Raw genomic sequence first — 3,990 nt, 5'->3', positions numbered from 1 at the left:
GTGTTATGTGCCATTGTGCATATGCATATGGAGAATGCATTAGGGTAGCGGACACCCCCGCCGGAACAAAGACGTCCTTCACTTCTATTTTAACGCAAAGCGGTTCCAATTTCTGTCTATTGCCTGTGATTTTTGCTGGTGATTTTTCAAGATGGAAGCATTGGATAGGCAAGTTTTGATTCATTAGCTTCATTCTTTGTTTCTCATTTACTCCCTTTGCTCTACTGGCAGCTCTAGTGGGGAAGGACCGATATTGCATGGAGATTTTTAATTGCAAATGCTTGGATTTTGTTCAACTTGCTTTAGGGAAGAAGGATCCAAAATTAGATTTTTAAAAAATAAATTGGCGACTACTATAAGGGAGCAAAGTACTCTGTGAGGACCCCTCATATCCTCTAAAAAGCGAGCGCAGGATAATTATCGGGTGTCCAGTCGGGGATCGAACTTGGTACCTCTAGGTTACAAGCCACCCACATCAACCACTGGAACAAGCGCCCGATGTTAATCCAAAATTAGATTTGAATTTGGAGCTCAATTATGCATGGATGGTAAGCCTTTTTCTTAAAGTGTACTTAAATGGAGCCCTTTACCCAATGCGCCATTTTGTAACATTATAAAGGACGTCCAGGTGTGGAGCCCTTTTTCTTAAAGTGTACTTAAATGGAGCCCTTTACCCAATGCGCCTCAGATGGGCATTTTGTAACATTATAAAGGACGTCCAGGTGTGGAGCCCGCCCATGGGGCAGTTGGGGCAGGATGTAAAACCTCTCCTTTGGGCAGAGGGGGTTGTCACGAGCACTGCATTGTCGTAAGGTTTTGCCAATAATCAGCAAGCACCCAGAGTGAGTGTGTGTGTGTGTGTGTGTGTGTTTTTTGGCCATGGGTGGCGAGGAGGTGAAGTTTGTCCACCTGCGTAATGAGAACCGTCGGATAGCCTATCGCGAGCTTGGCTGCTGCGAAGGGGGAGGCAGACCCCTCTTGGCACTGCACGGCATGATGTCTTGCCGCCTGTGTGCCATGCCAGGTCTCATCTTCCCATACAAATTTCCCTCATTAAATCTTTCATTACTCCTGTGTCTGCATGCCATCTGCATTCATTGATGCATGTTATACCATGATGTATGTATGGTATGACTGTGAGCATGGGGATTGATGCATGTATGGTATACCAATGGAAATTGATGTATTTATGCATTTATGGTAAACTTGTGGCCATGGGAATGGAAATTGGTGTATTTATGCATGTATGGTATGACTCTGGACATGGGCAGTGGGATTGATGTATGCATGGTATGTCGTTGTGGACAGGGGTGAAGGAAGAGACACTAAGAGAGTATGGAGTGAGGCTGCTGGCCATAGACAGGCCAGGCTATGGCCAAAGTGACCCCCATCCCTTACAGACCTTCCGATCTGCGGTGGATGACCTTGAACAAGTGATAGATGCTCTGGATCTGGGCAAGAAAGTATGGCTGCTGGGGCTCTCCATGGGGGGTGCCTTCTGCTGGGCTGCCGCCCGCTTCATCCCCCACCGCATCGCAGGCATAGCCATGTGGTCTCCTGTGGGCAACTTCTTTTGGAAGGTTGGGTCTCTATTTGATTCTCATACAATGAAATTCAGGTCCAAGGAGTCCTTGTTTCAGGAAACTAACTTCTCTCACTGCAGGCCTAATGGTCAATATGTTTTTTAACATTTCTTAAGAGTGTGTGTGTGGTGGTCTTCATTTTTCATTGGCACAGGGTATCTCTAGCCAACACCGAGCTGCCATGCTCGCCTCTTACAGTCTCACAGAACGAGTTCTTACCTCAGTTGCTAGATTGCTGCCCTTCTTTGCCTTCCAATGGTTTGCCAAGCAGCTGAGCTGCGACCTCTCTAAAGGCCCCTCGGAAGATATCACCAAAGGCCTCTCTCCAGAGGATTGGAAATGCCTCAATAGGCCTGGAGTAGGAGAGCAAATGGCCAAGTAAGTGGAACACTAAAAGCCCATTGTTTAGATCTAATGTTGGTGTATTATACTTTAATGGCACAAAGTTTTCAATATGGGTTGAGAAGGGTAATGTTGTCTAGGTTGATTTGGTCAATGTTGTTTAGGTTGATATGGTTAATTATGGTTTTTCACTTTGGGTAGGTTGATATGGGTATGTTGTGTATGCTATATGATCATTGTGGTTAAGGTTGATATGGCTAATTACGATTTTTTTCACCTTGATTAGGATACAAAGGATACCATGAATTTATTTTGAAATATGGCTAACTTCTTTATGTGTTGGTAGGGATTACATAGAGGCACTCAAGTACCACAAGGGCTTTGGAGTTGCAAAGGATTTGCAAATGATGAATAGAGATTGGGGGTTTGAGATCAAGGAGGTTGGAGAGGTATTCAAAGGGAAGATCCATATATGGCAGGGAGATAGAGATAGGTTAGTTCCTCTACGGATGCAACAATGGGTCCAAAAGCAACTACCTAACATCGTGTTCTTGCATGAGTTGCACGGTGAGGGTCACATCTCATGGTGTTGTTTCAATGATGCAGCCCATCGCGAGACTTTAACAACTGTTTTGGATGCTTAGCCATTCTAAAACATACTAGTCATCTTGCTACTAGTGAGTTATAAAAGATGTCTACAGTCTACTCTAAATTATGTATCCTTCATGATGCATATGCAATTGAAGGCAATTGATTTGTAGTAGCTTTTGACCTTAGTCATATTAAACCTTCATGGTTGGAGATCTCCTTGTTATGTGCCCACATATTTGAGCTATAGTCCCAAGCTATCATAACATGCTCCCAATGGTGACCTTGAATTTATGCAATGTAACATAGTATCGCCTCAATTATATATGTAAAAGCAACACATTCCCACATATTTGAACTACATACTTCTAAGATATGATTTTGCACAACGATCCCCCAATGGTTTTCTTGAAATTATGTAAATGAAGCATATTTTATTGCCTCAATTACACACATAAAGCAACACTACTAATTATTGGCTTAATTGTTGGTTCTTTGTGTACAAAAGTACATGCACAAAAGAATGATTTCTCTTAGTTCATGCCAATCCATATGAAGTGTTGCCATTGATAGCTTTAAAAGGAAACGGAAATCATATCATACCACGGTAGTTGAATGAGTTGTATATAGTTTTCCATGAGTGTAGCCTAGGGAGGGTTTGAACTCGCTTGGTTATTGAAGGGGTCAACACAATTCAAAGACAAAGCATTTGATTGCATGAAAAAAGAGTGGCAAGTTATAAGTTAACAACCATCAAGCTTCTATAGTGGTAGATTGCTACTTTGCTACATGCATGAGTTATATGGAGAAAATATGTCTTGCTTCGTTGATAGCTGGTTTTTTTTAAAACTCTTACGATCCTTGTAACCCTTTTCAACTATTGACAAACCTCACTACTTTACCTTGGCACTTTGCCTTGTTAGAAGTGCAAGTGATGAAGGGTGTAATAATTTGGCACTTAGAGGGGGGGGGGGCATGTGGCCTTAAGATATAATGGAAGTAGATTTAATGTAAATTGTATGTATAAAAAGGAGTGCAATGTGAGTAAGATCTAGCTCCAAGCTAGTTCAAAATTTGGCGTTGGGAGGTTGATTAAGCAAGATTCTAAAGTTAAATTAGTAGTTAATAATGATGTATTCTCAGCCTATTTAAGAGGCACTCATCTAATGCAATTTATGTATGCTCATCTTATATCGTTGTCTTGTTATTTTGTTCATTTAAATGTTAATTATTATTAGTACTCTATTACTTAAAATCATGATTTTAATCTATTTTTACACTGCATAGCTTGCTCCTATGTTGGATTTTCACATGGTAATAGAGTCTCCACCATCTCTTTATCAAACTAAAGCATCTAATCATATTTATTAGTTTAAGTTTAGTCAAGATATTAATTTATTTTTAACCATTCTCTACTCACCTTTAAATCTAGCTCAAAATCTCATCATTGAAGCATTTGTACTAAGATTTTTGATGT

General features: G+C 40.9%; 1 protein-coding gene across 1 annotated transcript; it reads left to right on the top strand.

Annotated features, from left to right (window-relative positions):
* The first annotated feature begins 785 nt into the window (after positions 1-785).
* LOC147632654 (uncharacterized) lies at positions 786-2,885 on the top strand. The gene is made up of 4 exons (XM_086807466.1): positions 786-1,024; positions 1,309-1,580; positions 1,738-1,961; positions 2,272-2,885. Exons 1-4 carry the CDS (start codon positions 880-882, stop codon positions 2,567-2,569), a joined length of 939 nt encoding a protein of 312 aa, XP_086663592.1. The 5' UTR covers positions 786-879; the 3' UTR covers positions 2,570-2,885.
* Positions 2,886-3,990: the final 1,105 nt, after the last annotated feature.

This window comes from Cibotium barometz, chromosome 13 (genome assembly GCF_041138505.1).
Source record: "Cibotium barometz isolate CiBa-2024 chromosome 13, ASM4113850v1, whole genome shotgun sequence".
Lineage (NCBI taxonomy): Eukaryota > Viridiplantae > Streptophyta > Polypodiopsida > Cyatheales > Cibotiaceae > Cibotium > Cibotium barometz.
The sequence above is the reverse complement of the archived record's forward strand: the minus strand, read 5'-3'. Positions and strand labels throughout refer to the sequence as shown.

Excerpts from the sequence above, each read along its gene's own strand:
- LOC147632654 (XM_086807466.1), top strand. The coding sequence starts at position 880 with ATGGGTGGCGAGGAGGTGAAGTTTGTCCACCTGCGTAATGAGAACCGT. Across the intron at positions 1,025-1,308 it reads CCGCCTGTGTGCCATGCCAG|GGGTGAAGGAAGAGACACTA; the intron begins GTCTCATCTTCC and ends CGTTGTGGACAG. Across the intron at positions 1,962-2,271 it reads GTAGGAGAGCAAATGGCCAA|GGATTACATAGAGGCACTCA; the intron begins GTAAGTGGAACA and ends ATGTGTTGGTAG.